The sequence below is a fragment of the Athalia rosae genome, chromosome 6 (assembly GCF_917208135.1).
Source record: "Athalia rosae chromosome 6, iyAthRosa1.1, whole genome shotgun sequence".
NCBI lineage: Eukaryota > Metazoa > Arthropoda > Insecta > Hymenoptera > Athaliidae > Athalia > Athalia rosae.
Genome location: NC_064031.1, coordinates 4,843,840 through 4,864,424, shown reverse-complemented (window position 1 = coordinate 4,864,424; position 20,585 = coordinate 4,843,840). Strand labels below are relative to the sequence as shown.

Genomic DNA, 20,585 nt, shown 5'->3' with positions numbered 1-20,585 from the left:
AAGAAGACGTCCGGACGAGTTCGGTCGTTCAGTGAGTTACGAGAGTTGTAACCGCGGGTCTCTCTCTCTGTTAGTTAAACCGAAGATACGCGTACGTTATAAGTCGATTCGGTCGGTCGAACGGCGTCATTGACAAGAACGCGGCTAGCAGTAAAAAGGAATCCCCCTTTTATCGTTCGGCCCTATACGGAACGCGGGGGTGGCGCCGAAACGCCGATCGTTCTTCGCGGGAATACCCTGTCCAACCCCCGATTTTGCTACCTTGCACGGCTAGCTGCGCTCCCCGGGTCCGCAACAGGTTCGAATTTATGGGACAATAAGGAGTGTGCTGTGCGTAGTGCGCGTGTATATCTCTCTTCATCTCTCTCTCTGTTCCTCTTACCTCTTCATCCCCGCACACCCTCCCGCCCCCCCCTCGATTTCTTGCCCTCCGCCTTTCGCTCTCTCTCTCTTTCTCTTGTTGTCGGTCCATTCCGCCACTCGAGAGAACAGAGAAAAAAAAACAAAAAGAAGAAGAAGAAGAAGAGGAAGAGCGCAAAGAGAGGGACGAGAGAAGGAGAGAACTGTAGTCGGGGCCGGGCTATCAAACTCTCATAAAACTGTCAGCCGCCCGACCGCCGAGCTGACTTATGCGCGCCCCTTCTCCCGCACGAGACACGAAAGTTTGCGGGGCCGTCCCGTAACCGGCTGTACACCGTCTTCGAACATCCCCCGTGTGGACGAAACGATAGCGGCTGCGTATACGTCGGATCGCACCCCTTTACGGCAAAGGAAAAATTGAAGCGAACCTCTGACCCCTTGACGCGCTACGAGGCGTGCGTGGGATATCGGAACGGCGGCACTTCTCGTTCGGGGGTCGAAATTAAAGCCTTCAATATTTAGATCGCCGTACAAGAGAGTCCGGTGGGCAAAACCTATGCCCTCCCGATCCATCCCCCGTATTATAATAAAAAACGAATAGGGGGGGGGAGGGGGGCGCGTGCGCGAGTATCCCCCGAATATCGCGGGACGAAAGAGGTTTCGCCGTACGGTTTCTCCGCGGTTGACGTCGCAGTCGTCGGTAGTTCTTCTCTCCTTGGTGGGACCCCCACTACCAGAAGCTCCCAAATATCTCTCCATTAGCCCCCCTGGCGGGCTACCCCCACCCAGAGGCGAACCGATGCTGCGCACCCCTCTCCACCCTTGTCACTACGGGCAGCAGCAGCAGCAGCAGCAGCACCACCAGCACCCAGCGGCAACGACAGCGGCGGCAGCAGCGGCAGCAGCAGCAGAAGCAAAAGCGGAGAACGGGGTTGAAGAATCCTCGTCGTCGGCAAGAGAGACCAATCAAGGTTTGACGGACGACTGGGATTGGTCGCTGCCTCTGACACGCAGCGCGGCACGTGACACCGCTACCGCACCGGCCCCCGAGATCACGGCTCAGTACGATACGACCGCCCTTCGCGCACGCAACGCATTGCGGAACCCGACGAAACACTGGTGTACGAAAACGCACTAGTGTCTCCGACTGCCGTTCGAAGGAAAGATTGTTATAAAACAAACAAACGAAAGATATAAAAAAAAAAAAAAAACAAACAAAAAACAAGAAAACAATCCGGAGCGGTACCACAACGGAAACCGAACGCACGTTACCGTCAGCGAACACCTCGAACGAGGTGCTGGCGACGGCGTCGTCGTCGTCGTCGTTGTCATCGTCATCGTCGTCGTTGTCATCAGCGTCGTTCGATTGCATCTTCGCATTTAGAAACAGGGACGTTTGTCCCGTTCCCTTCGTCCTGGGAAGGTCGTCGCGACGCTCCTTGCCCGGGGGAGTCTTCGGGGGGGTTCTCCGACAGATCTCGCTGCGTTAATTCATTCATTTTGTGTTGTTTTTTGTCGATATTCGTCGTTTTGAAAAAAAAAAGCAAAAAACAAAAAAAAAAAAAAATAAGAAACAAGTGTACGTACATGAAGACAGTGTCGAATTCGCACCACCGATTATATCCGCGCGCGGGACCCTATGGACCGGATTTCAATGGATCTTACGACGTGTCGTTGCCGTTGCCGCCGATGCTGTTGGCTGCACCCCGTAGGCAATTGCGCCTCGTAAGGTCGTAAAGAAACGGAAGACAGTTTTATAGCCTCGGCCACGTGGCGCTCGTAAACCAACTTGACTTTGGGCTGCTTGCCTGCCTGCCTGCCTTGCCTGCCTTTCCTGCGGGCCGCCTCGTACCGGCAGGAGCAACACTCTCTATTAGCCGGGTGACCCTTGTTCATTATCGAATCGTTAATCGTGTTTAAGTCAACAGACACCTTACCCCATCCCCAATGTGTAAACGTCGATTTACTAAGTGTGAATCGTAAAGAGAATTCGCCCGCTTAAATCAAGAGTGAAGTGCTCAGAGGACACCGGCTCGCTACCACGTGAAAAACCGATTGAATAAAAAAAACCAAAAGAAAAAAAAAACAACGATGTACCCGATAAAAGTGTTCGAATCCAAATCCCTAATGTGTTGCGAGTGAAGGTACTGATACGGGGAAAAGTATTAAAATAAAATCAGATCGACAAAAAAAATCGCGCATCTCTGACAAGAACCGTCGACTGCTCATCACCTATCGAAGATGAGTTCTTATCAGTTCGTGAATTCGTTGGCGTCTTGCTACGCCGGACAACAGCCCCAGCAGCCTCCGAGGCCGACACCCAATTCGCCCGGAGAGCCTATGCAGGCCGCTTCGCCGGCCGGCGGCGATTATTACAATCCGAATGCCGCTGCTACCAGTTATCCGCCCACGTGTTACTCTCCGCAGCAACATTATCCGCAGCATCCTTACGCTACGCCCGCCGCCACCATGCAGCATCCGGCGCCAACGGGGATGATAGACTACACGCAACTTCAGCCTCAACCTCGTTTGAACGCGACCGCGACGTCGCAACAGCAGCACATGCACCCCCAGCAGCAACAATCGCATCACACGCAACAGCATCATCCCCAACAACTCCACCCCGATCCGACGTCGCCGCTTCTCCAGGGCGCTCCCGCCACCGCGGTACCGTCGTCGGCCAGTTGCAAGTACGCGGATTCGACATCGTCGACCAGTGTAGCGTCACCCCAGGATTTAACCACTTCCACGTCGAGGAATAGCCCGACACCGCTGGTGGCGCCCGGTTCGAGTAAAACCTCCGGGCTGACCTCGCCACCGGGTAGTTCGTCGAGGTCCTCGGTAGCCGCCTCCGCTGCTTCTCCGCCCGGTGGAAGTTCGAGGGGTGTCGGTGGCGAGGGTACGTCAACGCTGACGACAGCCTCGTCGGCTTCGTCGCCGGCTTCCTCGACGTCGAGCACGTCGAGCACCGGCAACAATTCGTCGAACAAGGGAAACGCGAGCGGCGGAAATCCGCCGCAGATCTACCCGTGGATGAAGAGGGTTCACATCGGACAGAGTAAGTAGCGAGAAAATTTTTTACGGGTTTTGTGGCGATTTTTATTGGGTCGTAGAGTGGTAACGACGAGACATCGAATCTCACGCCTCGCGCGATGCATGTGAAAAGGGTTGAGGAGGAGGTACAGAGAAAAAAAAAAGAAATGGGAAAAAAATCAAATTGAAAGGAAGAGAGAAAAAGACGGGGAAAAGAATTATCGGGGGGAACCGCCTCGAATACAGCGCTATTGAGTTAATTTAAAGACCGTTATCTCAGTTAGCTCGCTCTGAAACAATAATTGCAGCTGTTTGTTCGAACGAGATTAAACGTGATTTACGGAAGGTGGTTAGGTCGATGCGAGGATTCAATAAACGTGTCTTCCTGGAATCGTACTGTATGTTATACACACTTATGTAACATATATACATATATATATGCGTGTATATTTCTATATGCGAAATTAATTTCTGACCCTCTGCAAGAGCTTGTTTCATGAGAAGTTTCATACGAAAATTATCTGGCTTGTCTCTACAACCACTACAACCATAAATTAGGAACGTTTCTCGGTAATGACTAAGATAATTTCGAGAATACTGTGCTCCTTTTCCCATATTTATAAATTCCGGTTTATATTAGAAACCGGCGAAATTTTTTCCTCTCGGCAGGTAATCGAATTTAAATAATATATTACCTCAAGAGCGTGCCCGATCGGGTTATGCAATCGTTCGAGGTACGTTAAAACTATTTTCGATTATATGTTTGGAAAGAAAAAAAACCGTACAGTTAATCTCGACGAATTCCCGTACCAGCGGCGATAGGCGAAAACCTGGCAAAAATCGGGCGTCGAAAAAAAATCACCACATTTTTCAATCGCGGTTTTCGTTCGTTTTCGTGTAAGATACGTAACGCGATGTGCGCGCTTTATTAAAAGCTCGAATTGCAGGCGTGCGAGTCGTCGCCGGTCCTCCCTGCGGTCTCCAGACTTACACGGCCGTTGACAGGATGCGTTAGAAACGGAACGGATAGCTGTACACGTGGGGAGTTCAATTAGTAGCTCGGTGGTACGCGATTACACGGCGGAATGATTGGTGGATATTATTCGTGCGTTCGTTTGCGCGAACCGCGATACGGGAAGATGGGTTACGGAGGCGGCCGTGGCGAAAAACGTCGCGGCGTCGCGGGCGCGTATTAACGGCGATACACGCGGTGATTTCGTTCGGCGGAGTTGTGCAGAGAGACGGAAATTAAAAGCGTTGAGGAATTATGGCTAGAGAGAGGAATATAAACGGCAAAATTTAACTGAGCTGCTGCCGCTGCCGCTGCTATTGCTGCTGCCGGGCTGTCGCTTTTGCCGTTCGCTGGCAAGAGGACGGTCCACCTGCCCCCGCGGGTCAAAGGAGATAAGACAGCGCGAGTCGCGTTCGCATTAGTCGCCGCGTGATTTACTGAGCCGGGGCCAGTATGATTCAGTCAGCGGGGAATTTGACGAAGAATTAATGGTATTATGATATCGTGTGTAACTCTATGTATGTGCGCCAGGCCATAAATCAGGCCGCATTGTAAGGCGGGGGGCTTCTTTGCCCTTCCTTAGCCCTTGCTGCAGCTACGATCGCCACGCTGCCGCTGTTGCTGTTGCTGTTGCTCCGTCCTTCGGCTCTTTGCAGGCCCTCCGTCCTACGGCCTCAGCCTCTTTCTTTCTTATTTTTATTTAGTTTCATTTTTATTTCTATTTTTTTTTTTTATCTCTCCTTTCTATTATATTATTCTTATACTCTCGCAGGAGCACTGTCCGTCACCCCGCGCGTTACGATCGGAGTGAATTCCACCTACGATAGAATCGTTTCCTTCTGTTCGACAGACGCACGTTTCCCCGAAATCGTTTTTTTCCCGAGTAGTCCGAGCTTTCGAAACAGCGTTTTCGACGAGCTTAATGATCGCAAGCTGCATTGTTCTACGAAATAATCAGAGTGATTTTCATTCGTTTGGTTCGTTACACTCTGGAATGATCGAGATTTTCTTTGTGCTCGGAGTGGGTATCATCGTAGCTAGTGCAGAGATAAAAGTGTTTCTATTTAAAATATACAAATCGAACAAAGCCCTTGGCGTCACGTGTACAATAGCTCTGACCGTGCATATCAACTGACTCACATGAAATTGTGAGCGAAGCATGCAAACGCAAAACTCGAGACATCTGCTCGGTCTGATATCTTCCGTTTGATTGGTTAGCCGGTACCAAGCTTTCAATTGTATAATGATTAATGGGCTTAAGCTGTTAACAGCATTACGTTATATACCGTCGTACCGGCTATAACCACGGCGGGAAGATATCTACGTGCACCTTTTCCATAAGGTATTGTAAATGAAACCGTGTAGTCCAAATCCTGTTCAACATATCCGCGGATAAGTGTGTGGCAATAATTCTTTCACAAGCTCCGCTGAGCGAAAATAGAAGAGAACAAAACCAAAAAAAGAAAAAATTAAAAAAATTAAAAAGTAACATTTTTACGTATAATAACGATGTTTAAAATTTTTTATCGCGTTCCAGCTGAGTCGTTCTCGCAGTCTAGGTATATATACATATGTATATGTATCGGAGTGCAATTTCGTCTCGGGCTTACGTACGGTATAAGTACGGTAGATTTTTTGGCCTTGTGCGTTGGCCATGCAGGTTAATTGAGAGTCCGGCACACGCTGCGATACAAAACAAGGCATTATAGTATACGGCGTATGTAAGCGGTTAAGACATAAATAATGTGATTAGCCGTTCGAGTCAGGGGAACCGGGCGGAAGGTGCTCTGCAGCCTCGTCGGGGAAGCATAATTACAGCCTGATCATTCCGCAATAAATAAGGCTGAACACGTTGAACGGTGGATGAGGCCTAGGCTCGCTGCGGCACGACGGTACGTGGCTGAGGCAACGATACGAAAGGGAGAGGAAAACACGGGAAGGTGGCGAGGGTGACTTTGAATATACAATTCCCAAGACACGTATTTCGTAGTGTACGGTTTGTACGGGGGTGAGTAGCGGCGGAGGGAGAGCCCCCTCCCCCCCCCCCCCCCCCGTGCAAGGGTCAAACGTTAAGAACTGGTTTTCCGTTACCGTACGAGACAGACAAAGATGGCGTGCCCAGGAATTACGTCATTTTGTTCATTAATATCGAGCATTTAGCCGTATTTGAATCAAATTCGTGGGTCACCGTCCGGGGGAGGGGTAACAAAAAATATCCAGCCGCCTTACAGCGCGACAGGATAGTCGGAGATGAAGGGTACCTACCTACCTTCGGATTTAAGGAAGCTGAATTAGGATTCAACTTGTGTCCCATTCAATCTTTCGGCAAAACTTTAACAAGAAATACGGTATATAATCCATAAATGTATAAACCCGACGTATATGAAGACGTTCCACACTGACTTTTGTACAACCGCATCGAAATTGGACGAGGAAAGGGGGGAAAAAGAAGTGACGAGACCAGATCCGACGGCAAGTTACAATTCTATCGGACGTTCCGCACTTTTCGATCGTCTTCTCTTCTCATCTCCTTTACCGGCCGTCTCTCTCTCTCTCTCTCTCTCTCTCTCTCTCGTTCATGACTTCTTCACGAGTCGGAAAAACAAGTCTCTTCTTTTCATAGAAACGATACGAAATCGGGGCGACTAACTTCGGAAAATGTGTCTACGATGTAATCGGACAGCGCTTCCGATGGCGCGGTGTTGCGTCTACGTACGTTCACGTGGCTCCGGATACCTTCGCGAGATACGCATCGGGGATATTGGAATATAAATTTTGATCGAAACCGCGGAGTGCAAACGGGATGAGCAGCACCGACACACATACACATATATACACGCGCATCGGGGAGAGAAGTGGGCAGCCTGTTGCTGGCAGGCGGTGTGGTACCGCCACCATACATACCATGGCGGAGAAGTGGGTCCTGGGGCGCGATAGGGATCCTTGAGCCCGTAGCTATGCTCCTGCCGAGTTTTCCCCCATGGGTTTTCGCCAACGACTCGATCTCCGGGATCGGAAACAGAAAACAGTGACAAGGGCAAGGGCAAGGGCAAGGGCAACAACGGCAAGAGAGTGGGGCCCCCCCAACGCGGAGGATCGGCCCGGAAGGGAAATTTACGAGCTCGCAGTGAATGGCTCCCGGTCCGCGGTTTTTTTTTCGACGGTACACATATAGAGAATCACCGCAGCCGACACGACATTACAATAATAATTATATTGTTGTAGAAGTCGATTCGTTGCCCCATTATGCGGATTCTCCTAGCGTAACATTGGGTCCTTACACGGCCCACCGAATGGCGGTGGAGAGCAGGAGAGAAGAATGAAAAAAAAATAAATAAATAGAAAAAAAAAAAAAAAAAAAGTAGTAATAGAGGATAAAAGTGGATGAAAAAAGCCAAATGAAACGAGAGGAGGAGAAAATAATGGAGGAACGAGAAACCGTATCGCCGGAGGCGATATACCGGTAAAGGACAATACGTGAACGTCTTCGTTTAAAAGAGCATTCATCGCTTCGAAGTGAACCACTTACATCTCCATCTTTGCTAGTTCGTAGCCTCTGATGCAGGGTCCAAAAATATACTGTACTGTACTATAGACGGTCGCGTCCTCTTTCGTGACAACATCGTCGTCACGTTCTCACCCGAATGTCTCTTCTCCTCGAAAGTTGAAAGACAGACCGAATAACACGCGTCGTACGTTCGGTTCGAGCTTTCAGACTTTCGTTTCACCTTCTCTTATACGTACCGCGGAATAGGTCGACTCTTGTATCGCGCGATTCGCCGTCACCTTTGATCTCATTAATTCGCGATCGGTTCTTCGCCGCCGATTAACGAACGAACGAGCGAAACGTCGACGCGAAATGATAACGGTCTGCCCAAAAATTTATTATACAGATAAAATGTAGCGTCGCCCAGCTAACGGACCGGCGAACCGAAGGGAATAATCTCCACGCCGTATAGCGAGGTACAACTCCATTCCGAAGGTGGTGCAGAGTGCAAAGTGCTCCGTGTCGGGGCGGTCCTGGGTGTACCCCGGCGACCCGGATGACCCCGGGCCATAAATAAATGCTAGCGAGGCTTACGGTACCGGCTGTGTATATACCTACTTCACGTTTTCTCTGGTAGCGAACGCGTAACCAGGAGGAACTTTGTGGCCGATCAAAACGGACAGTCTCCGCTCTTCTAGGTGGAGCATGATACAGCGAGTAAAGAAGAAGAGGAGGAAGAAGAAGAAGAAGAAGAAGAAGAGTCGAGCGCAGAGCGTCGATGTTGTAACCGCGTGATTCATGCGCGTCTCGAAGCACCGAGATTTTTCTCTCTTTCGAATCGGAAGACGGACGGACGGACCACCGGGGAAATAGGGATTTTCAAATTAAACACGTATATATATATATACATGTATTCCCCGACGTTGGAAATATTCTTCGTCGCGTTAACAAGAGTCGCAGGATTACAGGGACGCGCGTTAAAGCGATTTTAATTTTGTTGGTCCTCGTCGGTCGAAACGTGGACGCGTATCGTTGCGAGCTTCACCGCGAATCCGATTCCCGTGTGAAACGGGAAGAAACGGAGTAAAACGCATTAACACCTCAATGGAGAGTTAAGATACATGCAGTGACACGAGTACGAGGTGTGCTGTCCACAGAAAATTTGGACGTACCAAAAAAAAGCCGCGAGCTATGTAGGGACTTCATCTGCATACCGAATGTATACGTATAATAATAAGCGTACAGAGACCGAACTGATGAACAAATGATGAAGTCGCGAGGTCTTTAAAAGACGGCCAAAACGACTCGTGTGTCACTCTTCTTGATTGTACGAAGAAACAAGTTCCGTCACTCCGATCATTTTCTCATCATCGTTCGGACGATGAGAGAAGTGGGGATTTTCATTGTATATAAGCGCGTGGTAGGTAAGGTAGTCGGGTCAGCGACGACGTCTTTCGTAATAAACTATACCGTATATATACATATAAGTTACCTAAATACAAAACGAAAAGAGAAAACGAGAAATAAAGAGAGAAGAAGAAAAACAGAAAAAATATCGAACGAAAGAAAAATTGAAAAATTGTCCGCCGATTCTGGGTGGTACAGTTTAATTAATCCGTGACTTACGGAACGCGGTATATACCGCGGGAATTTAATGATTCCCGTAAGCGGAACTCGGTACCAAGCGGCTCGCGGTGCATGGAAATTCTAGGATCGCATATTTAGCTCGGTAGCGACGTACATGCGTAATACATCGATCTATTTTATAGTTAAAGAATGAATGCCACTCGCGGCAGTCCTGCGGTAAAATATACGCGGCGCGTCTGTGACGTGTATGTTTTGTTTGCCTTGCATACTTATACACACGTTATATACGTATACCCGCGGAGTTCCGCAGGTATAATGTTAACGTGCCACCAGGTCGCATCTATACCTCGCGCTTGTATGTATGTGCATTCTGGTATATATACAAATGTAGCGTAGCAGGGATATATGTACGGTATATATGTATAACGAAGGTACACCAATATACACGCGCGCGCACACACACGCTCACATCTCGCAGCTGACTGTATTGTTCCCACCGAAGGTAAATCATTAATTTTCCCGCACGAGCACAACGACCGCATTTACTCGTGTTCGCGAACCCCCCCACCCCCCTCCCCCTCGTATATATCCTCATACGGGAATATAATGTACACGCGTACTCATACATCGAAGGGATCGGAAAGATAGGTGGTCAGCTGATCACCGGCTAACTCGGTATACGTATATCGTCGTTGAATTAATTTTTCAAATATTAAACACCGGCCCATTAACGAGACCGCTGCGGGCCTGAGGGTGAATCGTATCAAAAGCTACACAATTTCCTCGTTCGTTTGTCGAAACTTGCTTCCTTCATTTATTTATTTTTTTTCTCTGAATCGAAAAAATTTCGAAGTCCGTTCGTCGCGATTTTTACTTTTCTTTCGCGGAGCGTAGCGCGGGGTTTCCGGATGTCGAGGGGTGAAATAGTGTAGCGGGGGTTTGTGGGGGAGGGGGGGGGGGGGGGGGGACGGTGGTGGTGGATGGGACGGATGGTAATGCATTCCGAGCTTGTTGCCTGTTGGTTGGTACGCTCGAGTCTCGCGTGTGTGTCGGCTGATCGGACCGCCGTGTGATGGATGGAGACGCGCTGCCTCTGCCTCCGTCCCTCCGTCCCTCTCGCCCTTTCTTCATCCCGCGTTCCTCTGGCCCTCGCGCCCTCTTCCCCTCCCGCGCCCGATCCGAAGGGCCGTTCCATCCCCGATTCCCTCCCCCCCCCCAGCTCGACTCGCCTCACCTCACCTCGTTCTCACCCTACCGTTGTCTCTTTCTCTCCGGTTGTAGTATAGCGGCGAGCAACCCTCCCGATCCCGACAGTTCTTTGAGGGCGAAGTCCGGAGAGCGGCAAACTCCCGGCGTACACCTATATATACTTCGAAACCTCGCGAACGAGGGTTGATGCCGTTGGAAAGCAGCACGTCGCGCTGATGGTTGAACGTGTGTACCTGCGTACCGCGAGAGATCGGTGGTACAGAGGTATACATATATGTATACATAGATGGGAAAACGTGCTCTTGCAGTTTAACCCGCGCGTGTGGTGTATAACTGACACAGCCGAGACCAGGGGTAATACGAAAATACCCACATGACGGAATTGGAATCCCCCAAGTATTTTGCACATCATCAACATCTGCGTGATAAACAAATTGCCTTGTTACGCCATACGAATCGGTGTATATGGTGTACGTGTAGTGTGCACAGTTCGTCATAACGGACACTTCGGTTACGCGTTCGCGGCCGAAGACCGCGGCAATTTCTCCTCCGAACTTAAAAGCGTATAGTAACGCAACGAATGTGGACGGGTCGTTTTAGAAACCTCAATCATCGGTATATTACGCTAACATATTCGCCTCGACGTACATACGTACGTACCTACTCCACCGACGACGCGCGAACCAGGTATACTTTACGTTCTTTCGTTGGGGGGGGGGGGGGGGAATGGTCGCGTCGACGTCTCGCGTTAACGACGCTAGAAAACCACGTGGTCCGCTTGTTCCACCACGTGGTCAATGCCCGCCACGTACACCGTATGCCGTATACCTACCCTACGTGTCAGACAATGAAGAACGGGTATGCTGCGTCTCAGCAATCGTGATCGAGAAAATTTTCAAATTTCTCATTCGTCGGTCTGCCTGACCGAAGCGGAAATCAGCGAATCGTGCGTCAAAAATTGATCCACTGTCGACAGTTTTGTCGAATAGATAATCAAATCTAACACGCCCTTAGGTGTGCAGATTTTTTGCATCGAGATAACGGTGGAATCGTTCGAGCCGTCGGTACTAGGTGGATGTATCCCATGGATTCGGGGGTGGTTCGAGCGAAGGGGAGTAAAGTGTAGCGAGTAGCTGTTCGTCAGCGAAAGGGGGGGATAGAGGAGGGGCGGCGAAAAAGGAGGGTAAAGTAGAGCGAGAGAGAGGTAGAGGAGAAATAGAGAGAGAGAGAGAGAGAGAGAGAAATAGAGAGACGGGGGAGAGCCGCAGCTCTCAACGAAGCTTTTATGCCGAAGTTTGTGTGGCGGGCGCCACCATCATTTGTTATCTCCCGAGAAAGCTCCCTGACGCAAATAGGTTTGTTTCTGGCCGCTTTAAACGCTTCACAATAATCCAGCGAGAACCGAAATTCAATTAACGCCTCTTCTCCGGTTTTCTTCGGGGTGTTTTAACGCGGCGTGTATACCACACACACCACTTCCACTTGATCCCCGAGGGAATAATCGGCAGGACGATCGGTATACGCCGATAAAAATCACCGGCGCAATTTCGACAAGCATCACCAATTATACAACAACCGGACGACGTTAACGCACCAGATTTTGCACCTGCCCATTTCTGAGAGCGCGCGCGGAAGCGGCCGTAACCGAAAATTTTCGCCACGCTTTGAGATCGTGCGCAAAAGTTGGACGGGATAAATTTAAGCTTGCGGTAGCAGAGCCACGTTTTGGCCAATCTTCCCGTTTCGCCGTGCACATATATAGGAGATTTTCCGCGCGTTGTTCAAAAATCTTGGGTAAACTCGAGCTAGAGTTTCTACCGTATACCGACTGATCTGGCCCCGAGCCAGAGATCCACGTTAACCGTGTACTCCCGCATTATCCCAACGGATCCGGTGACGGTTTTTTCAGGGGAAAAATAAACCGTCTTACGCCTCCCATTCGCGATTCTCGGTATACAACTCTATACGATTTCGTTCGTCGTCCGTACGCGTAACGTACGAGATCCGGGAACTTCGGAGTCCCGGAAAAATGTGGAACCGTGAAATCGCGGATCGGTGACGGCGAAAATCCATTCCATCGATTAAATTATGGGAAAAAAATCGGACGATCGCGCGTAGATGTTTGTGACAAAAAATATGAGACACCGATCTTCGTCGAGCGGCGTAACGAGTTTGCATACCTATGTAAACGTGCGTTCGTGTGGCGATCGGGTCGTGAAACAAAACGATCGTTCTCCGGGTGCAGCGCGGGGTATCTCGAGTCTCGTTTTCCGTGAGGGTTCGGACCACCTAGAGGACCAGATGTAATCATAATTGTATAATAGCTCTGTAAACTGGTCAGGTTATTTATGAGCACTCGGTCGCTCGGTGATGTCAATGTGCTCTCCATTTCGAGCTCTGTTTCTACCCGTGTATGTATGTATATACCATACCACACCGCGCTGTACCGGGTATACATTTTCTCGTCGGCGTGCTCGCGTGTCCCCTTGCGTGTCTTCTGTCGCGTCGGCGTGTTCCTCGGCTCCCAAAGGATCCTCGAGGTATCACCCTATCACCTGTGATCCACTCGGCCTCTCCGACTTTTATTTTTACCTTTTTTTTTCCCGCCCCGCCGCGCCGCGCCGCGCACCCCGCACCCCGGTACTTATCAACGGGGTTATACGGGCAACGCGTGCGACGAAAAGAGATGAAAAATTCGAAGCGAAAATGAGAATGCATGTATATATATATAGGTATATGTAGAGGAGGGTTTGTCGACCCTTCCGTTTGCCTCACAGGCAAAAGATTTTCCTATGGGTTTCGCTGCATTTAACGCTATCACATTTAATTCGCTGAGTTAGTTTTTTCAACGTAGACGTACATCAAAAACTCCCTAGGATAAGATAGGGCTTTCCACGCGGGGATTATAGCGGTTAATTAACCCGCAAAAAATTGGCTCGATAATTGAGAATTTTTTAATAATTTTCTCGCGGTCGACTTCTTCCGGTGTATCGTATCTCGTGTGTGTGTCTATCGAAAAGCTCCTCGGTCCGTAGCATGCTGACGATTCTTCTTATTTCCAATCGGTTCAATCAACCGTCTACTCTTAGATGCTGAGAAGCGATAAAACTTACTTCAAACTTCCATCGAACGAGAGACCCCTCTAAACGCGAACCAGAGACTCCGTATCGTTTATGTATTTATATTTATATTCTAGTTGCGCGGATGTGTGCGTGTTCCTTTGCCGTATCCGTACAACAACCGGCGTATACCTACCGATGGCGTACGTACGCATGTCACGCTACGTGTAAACGAGGGCGCGTAAAGAACACGCGTCCACTAACACGCCGTGAAATATATACCGTGAGTAAAATCGTACGTATATATATATATATATATAGATATACAACAACAGTTTTTTGGAATGCGACACATAACGGAGATCAGCTCCTCCGATCGTTGCTCTCCTATATAATATCCTCTCTCTACTACGTTTGAATATCCCACGTAGTTCGATACAAGTTTGCCGGATCTATGCGGGTCGAATAGCAAATTTCAAACTATCGTCGAATTTTATAATTTGCTTTTTTTTTTCTCTTTTTCTTCTCTTTTTTCTTTTAATGATTTAGAATGTATTCTGGACACCGCCGATTTTCATGATTTGAAAATCCATAAAATTAGCGTCTTATCTTTCGTCCGAAAAAATCATCGTTCGGCCAGACTTCGACTTACGAAATATTTGTGTTTATTTAATGGTTCGAAGTACCGGGTATATCCCGTGACTATACGATACCGCTCTTCTGGCTATAATTTATAGGTAATAAATATTAAATAGCTGTGAATATATGCGGTTTGTAATGAATTATTAATAAGAATTCAATTAACTATTTCGCAGCTCGATTTAACTCCGAGACGGTGGTGGCAATCTTATTTATATTTAACCACATAATTTATTTCACGTTGCTCCTAAATCTCGTTTTATAAACCCTCGACTCAGCGTCGATCTTCCGAAGAATAGGCGCTGTAACAACGTCGATTCGCCTCGTCGATGAGAAAAAAAAAAAAAAATCCGTGTTAATGAAAATCGACACCATCAACAATCATCGTGGGATAGATTCGGTCAAAGATTCACGATCTATAATAGGACGTGAAAATTTACCTATAAGCGTCGATTCTCCCCCATTCGTACGGTACATCAGCAGCCGTGATGTAGTTATATCTTTCGCTTTCCGCGTGAGTTAAGTCGTGCAGTTAAATTCCGTGGATTTTTAACGTAGCAGCGAACGCTGTTCAACATACAGAGTTGAGTTACGTTGGAAAAAAATTCTTAAGAGTCCCTCGTCGGTTTGGTGACAGACGGACCGACGGCCGGACCGACGTATGCGACGGAGCAAGAGGCTGAGGGGCAGAGGTGTTCGACTCCCGTACCCGAGACTAAAGCGCGCGATCGTGTCACCCATCCCGATGTCACTCCACGCGGAGACGGGCGAAGAAGAAGAAGATGAAGAAGAAGAAGAAGAAGAAGAAGAAGAATAACAATAAGAACGAGAAGAAGAAGCAGCAGCAACGGTCGCATCGCCTCGTCTCGTCTTCAACTTCCTCCTCGTTCTCCCTACTTTGTCTGTTTGCTCTTAATAGAACCGCACCGCGCGTGTATTTGCACGGTTTTCTCTTTAGAAGTTCGTTCTGCTGAGTGACGCGTGACCCTCGTGACCTTGGAAAATCGCGACCGACGATCCCGACGCGGTCAACCGATCGAATTCTACGCGAAGAATTTGCGATCGGGTTTGCGAGAAGACCCCCCCCGTGAAATTCGAAATCATCCGTACCGAGAAATTCGATTTGTCCGACGATTGGCTAGCCACTCGGTCATTCATAAAATTCGTTGTACTTGCGGCCGACATTGGAGAAAAGTCCTGCACTTCGTATACCGCGATTCATTGAGAGAATCGTACGGAGTGCATAGTGAGTGAGAATTATTTTTTTTTCCTCAATCGAACTCCATCGCGTGCCGGATTATAAACTCCGGTAAAAATAGCTGTAGGTGAAGCTGGAAAAAAAAAGAGAAGAAGTAAGGGAAAAAAAGTTATCGAAACGTGCGATTGATAAATGGAAATCCCGACTGCGTATCCCATGGTACGATCAACAATGTGTACGTCGATATTTGACGATGCGTGAAAATAAAATCTCTATCCAAAGTTCGAAACGAAAAAAACCGAAAAAAAAGGAATGATATGAAAAATTCACAATGCACGAATACCGTTGTAGAAAAATTTTCGCCAAAATCATACCTCAATTCTCATAGAAGGAAAATCATTCCACGATTTATTTGCACACATGATCGACAATTAACGCTGCACACACTTGTAAAAATATTATTCAATTCCCCCGACTGCATCGGAGACTCGTACGAGCCAACGTATAAATAATTAATTAATTAACCGCGGTTCGTTAGCGTAGATATACGTGAAAATAATAACGATCATTATAATAATAATAATAATGAGAACGGTAAGCGAGCTACAATTCATAATCCGAACGTTATGTATACGTGTGTATAATTTATAACAAATAGTGTAATATGTACCATGTGGTTTGACGCGTGTACGTATAGAAAAGCGATGCAACATTAGCGTTCCGGGGGTATACGGAGTGTACGCGTTGTATGTACATGTAGATCGAGAAGTCGCGCAAGCGATCTCAAATGTATATCGATGTCGGTAAAACATGGTTAATAATTAATCATGATAATATCAGGGATTCAACAATACGGCTGAATCTGATAGCGTGCGAACCGCACGTTTTACATCCACCGCTGCAGGAGCTTGAGATAATACAACGATGATTCGAAGTAGAGAAAAAAAAAAAAAAAAGAAAAAGAAAAAGGAAAACAAAAAAAAAGCGGAAAACAAAAATTTAAATACAATAAAACGAACGCGAAGAGACGGTAATAAGAAGGTATAAACGAAATGGGAAAATGTTTTTATTTCTTGCGAAACGCGCGTACAGGTATAGCCGGTCGAAATAAGTGTCAGGGTGCCGGAGAGCTCGCGACCACAGGCGATCCGATGCGCCGCGTCCCGTCTACCCGTTCGGATCCAACATCCGCGACTACTATTTATTAAAAAGTCAGCGTCGGCGTCGCGGTCGGCGTGCCACATCGGGGGGAAAGCGATAACGCAAACGGAACAGTCATTAGCGTAGAACCCCGTTGCCACCTACTATGTACCTTCGCTGCATTCATACTTCATATTACAGCTGCGTATACATGTATAGTAAATTACCTATATTACTCGTTTCATATACGTATATGTATGTATGTATACGTATGTATGTATGTAGATACGCGTGCACGAGTCGCGAGGACTGGTTTTGCACCCCATTCGACGCATAACGTCTACCTGTTCGTACGTTTGTTTTATTTTCATTTTAATTTGAATTTTTTTTTGTTGTTTTTTTTTTTGAATACACTCCGTATCCGCAGTTCGTCCCGCGCGAAAGCGCCCAAAATTTGAATGCAAGAAACCGGATCAATTGGAAACTAAATTACGGCAGTCCTCGTGCACCTGATCAGGCGTCAGGTTTATTTGTGTTTTATTGCGATATCCGCAATTAATTTTTTTTCCGACTCAGCAGACCCAGGTAACATGTGCAATTTCTGCGCGTTGTATAGCTACTCTAATTTCTACACCCTTGTACAGTTTATCGCGAGAATGTATTGTTATATTTGGTCGTTCTGTACACACCAATACCACTTCGCGAAACTATAAAGACTCCTTTTTTCTTTCACCTCAGCTATTAATAGCGCAGTATTCATTATTGCCGTAAATGAGCCGCCGCTTTAATATCCGCATTGGTCTTAGGGGCCCCCGTTACGCGTCTGCCCTATTCCCATTCCCGTTCCTATCTCTACTCTGACGTTATACGACGTGCCACAATCGGTAGACGCGAAAAGCACCCCGTCGACAAACACCTGCTTCCATTTCTCTCGTATTTTCTCCTCTTTCTTCTCCACTGTACGTATGAATAATTGTATAGACTATTAGTTAAGCGAACAATAAGGGCCGATCTCGTAAACCAGAGAAAACTGCGGACTACGATGATCTTCTGAACACCAGAAATTGTTGAATATTTTGAAAATTCTACGAGTGTAAAAAATTCCTTTCCATCGAAATCATGAATATTTCTGAAACTTCGCGATTCCGACTTTTTCCGAGTATATTAATTTTTTCGTTATGCAATTCGAAAAATTCTCAACGACAATAACAGCTGCCAACTGACCAACTGACCAACGGTTTTATTGCGATCTCTGCATATTATACGTAAGATGTATATTAACTCGTTACAATAATTATAACGAGGCCAAAATGTAAATGTGCCGGAGTAGCGCGATCCTTGACGAAAATCAGCGGTCATACATACGTCATTTCTTACGCAGCGCCAAAATACCACCCTATTAATAACCGTATATCGTATGAAAATTTGAAGTATATCATTCGGTATTACGAGGATGAAATTATGACAATTATCTCTATGTTTGACAAATTTTTAATCAAATTGTTCTTTTTTTTTTTTTTTGTCCAGGTACGGTGAACGCTAACGGTGAGACTAAACGACAGAGGACATCGTACACCAGGTATCAGACGTTGGAGCTTGAGAAGGAGTTCCATTTCAATCGGTACCTGACCAGAAGACGACGTATCGAGATCGCTCACGCGTTGTGTCTTACGGAACGACAGATAAAAATATGGTTTCAAAATAGGCGAATGAAATGGAAGAAGGAGCATAAAATGGCTAGTATGAACATAGTACCCTACCATATGTCACCGTACGGTCATCCCTATCAATTCGCTCCGCACCCCGGTCAGTTCGCGCATTTGGCCACATAGGACGAATTCTCGCCCGCCGAGCTTGGAGCGCACGCGGTCCGGTTTCCCGGAATGTACGGCGAACAGAATTTTTAAGCTTCACGTTAACAACGACGAGAAAAACTTACGAATCGGACGAACGATAACGGTGTAGAAAATTAAGCTGATTCCAGACGAAAGACTACAATTCCTAGACAGTTTTATCGTATTCAAAGCAGCTTAATTTTCCACCGAAACGTACATCTGAAGTAAAAAATTCTGCATCATCATCTTGGAAGAAAACAAAATGAAGAAAAAAAAAAAAAAGAAATTTATTGCCGTGTTTCCGAAATTTGAACAGACTGGACGTGCTCCGAGTAATTCTCGCGTTACGAAAGAACAAGAACAAGAACAAAAAAAAAAAATTAAATAAAAGAGAAAAAGAACAATGATACAAATTCTTACAAAATTTATTGGTAAGAAATTTGAAGAAACGTGACGAATTTATTCTCAGCGGGCGAGGTAATCGAATATACATAATTATAATTGTAGCTTGTCTAGACATCTGGTTAAATAATTACCCAAAACTTTATACAGTTGCAGCTGATCTAATATTTATTTGTCATAAGCCGGATGCGTTCAATTCCTTATTTGAATCCTGTTCAATTTATTCTATTTTAATTTTTTTTTTCTTTTTTTTTTTTTAACTAAATTACCTCATATTCTCTTCATCCTTGCGGGCGAGGTCCGAAAGTTTATAATTTTTACAACACCTGTACAGTATTTTCAACTTAAATTAATTTTCGCCAACACCACCATTATGCATATACGTATATGAGTACAAGAACACAATTAGAAGGAAAAAAAAAACACAATATAGAAAAATTACAAATTTTATTTCGAATGAAATATATTTGACAAAATATTCGTCAGCTGCATCTGAAGGTAGAATAATTAATAATGCTCTCTGTAAATATATTATACATAGTGTGCACCGCACAATTATTGTATAACGCGTATATGTATATTACAATAATTATATTGAGCTGCTGCAGGTCTCCAAGGAGCAGATAAATTTCTGCAGTTTTTCTGTTTCCTAAAAAGTCTGTATAATAATAATAATATTATTAATAACAATAATAACAATAATAGTAATAATAGTAATAACGATAACAATATTATTAATAATGATTGTAACAAAAATACGATGTCCTGCATGATAAGTATGTGTGTATAATGGTGTTGATGATACGAAGATGCAGGTGATGAAGATGTGACGACGATGTGACGGTGATGAGGAGAAATGCGGAGTTTATAGAGAAATTTAGTTCACATACACGTACGTAAACCGGCTTACACGCGGGATATTTATATGTATAAAATTATTGAACAAAAAAAAAAAAAACTAAATAATCAACGTGTCGCTATGGGTATCTACTGTCGTAGGCCATTTGATAAAGAAAAGTAAAAAGAAAAAAAAATGACAAAAAAAAAAAAAACGAAAAAACGAAACAAAAATAATACCAATATAATGTACCTACACGTTCGCCACAGATAATAATTATTGAAGAGGAGAGAATAAACGATAAAAAAAAAAAAAAAAAAAAAAACGAAAAGAAATCACACAAACAAAGAAGAATTATCAATAAAAAGAAAAAAAAATTATAAATAAAAGCTAAAAGTAAAATAAATAAGTATAATTATTCACCCGTTATGAAAGCTGTACGCTGCTAAACGGCCCCGCAGGTGCGTGAAAATTTATAGTGAAAAATGTCGAATGAATGTGTAGAGGCTGCATGAACGACTGGATTGATTATGACCTAATATATATGTACATATATATATTTATATATATAGTTACATATGTGTATAAATATATATTATAATTGTGCGAGTGGAATGATCGTATTAATAATTTAATATTCGACGCGCACGCGTTCGCGTATTAAGTATAAAGAATAATTGGATCTTGTGATACGAAAACCGTCGCTCTGTGTTTAGTATAATACCTCGTGTTTATATAATAATAGTTTCGAAGACGACGACGACGATGACGAGGACGAGGAGGAGG

The 20,585-nt window shown here is 45.9% G+C and overlaps 1 protein-coding gene across 1 annotated transcript; it reads left to right on the top strand.

Annotated features, from left to right (window-relative positions):
* The first annotated feature begins 5 nt into the window (after positions 1-5).
* Positions 6-20,124, top strand: LOC105687886 (homeotic protein Sex combs reduced). The gene is made up of 2 exons (XM_012403828.2): positions 6-3,418; positions 18,252-20,124. The coding sequence occupies exons 1-2, from the start codon at positions 2,602-2,604 to the stop codon at positions 18,554-18,556; spliced, it is 1,122 nt and encodes a 373-aa protein (XP_012259251.2). The 5' UTR covers positions 6-2,601; the 3' UTR covers positions 18,557-20,124.
* Positions 20,125-20,585: the final 461 nt, after the last annotated feature.

Coding starts and splice junctions, on each gene's coding strand:
- LOC105687886 (XM_012403828.2), top strand. CDS start 2,602: ATGAGTTCTTATCAGTTCGTGAATTCGTTGGCGTCTTGCTACGCCGGA. Junction 3,419..18,251: donor GAGGGTTCACATCGGACAGA/GTAAGTAGCGAG, acceptor TTTTTTGTCCAG/GTACGGTGAACGCTAACGGT.